The sequence below is a fragment of the Carlito syrichta genome, unplaced genomic scaffold, assembly GCF_000164805.1.
Source record: "Carlito syrichta isolate Samal-C Ts95f unplaced genomic scaffold, Tarsius_syrichta-2.0.1 Scaffold306978, whole genome shotgun sequence".
NCBI lineage: Eukaryota > Metazoa > Chordata > Mammalia > Primates > Tarsiidae > Carlito > Carlito syrichta.
In genome coordinates, this window is record NW_007251074.1 from 184,389 (window position 1) to 184,925 (window position 537).

General features: G+C 50.5%; 1 protein-coding gene across 1 annotated transcript in view; it reads left to right on the plus strand.

Annotated features, from left to right (window-relative positions):
- LOC103266009 (thioredoxin-like) overlaps window positions 1–245 on the plus strand; it is a 741-nt gene extending 496 nt beyond the window's left edge. Inside the window, exon 2 of the mRNA XM_008063652.2 lies at window positions 83–245. Within this exon, the coding sequence (XP_008061843.1) occupies window positions 83–173 (91 nt within the window). The 3' untranslated portion in view covers window positions 174–245. The remainder of the gene's footprint in view (window positions 1–82) is intronic.
- The last annotated feature ends 292 nt before the right edge of the window (window positions 246–537 follow it).

Here is a 537-nt window from a genome sequence, read left to right on the forward strand (position 1 = left end):
GTCTCGAACCCGCAGGCTCAGGCAATCCACTCACCTCAGCCTCCCAAAGGCGCGGGATTATAGGCTGAGCCACCGAGCCCGGCTTCCAGTTTTTTAAAAAGGGACAAAAGGTGGGTGAATTTTCTGGAGCTAATAAGGAAAAACTTGAAGCCACCATTAATGAATTACTCTAATTATGTTTTCTGAAAACATAACCAGCCATTGGCTATTTAAAACTTGGAGTTTGTTTTTTTTTATTTATAAAATGTATGAAGTAAGCCGGGCTCGGTGGCTCAGCCTGTAATCCCGCGCCTTTGGGAGGCTGAGGTGAGTGAATTGCCTGAGCCCGCGGGTTCGAGACCCGCCTGGGCAGCGAGACCTCATCTCTACAATAAATCAAAAAATCAGCCGGGCGTGGTAGCGCACGCCTGTAATTCTGGCTACTCGGAAGGCTGAGACGGAAGGATCGCTGGAACCCAGCAGGTGAGGCTGCGGTGGCTGGGAGCAGCCACTGCACTCCAGTCTGGGCGACCGAGTGAAACTCCAACTCAAAAAAAA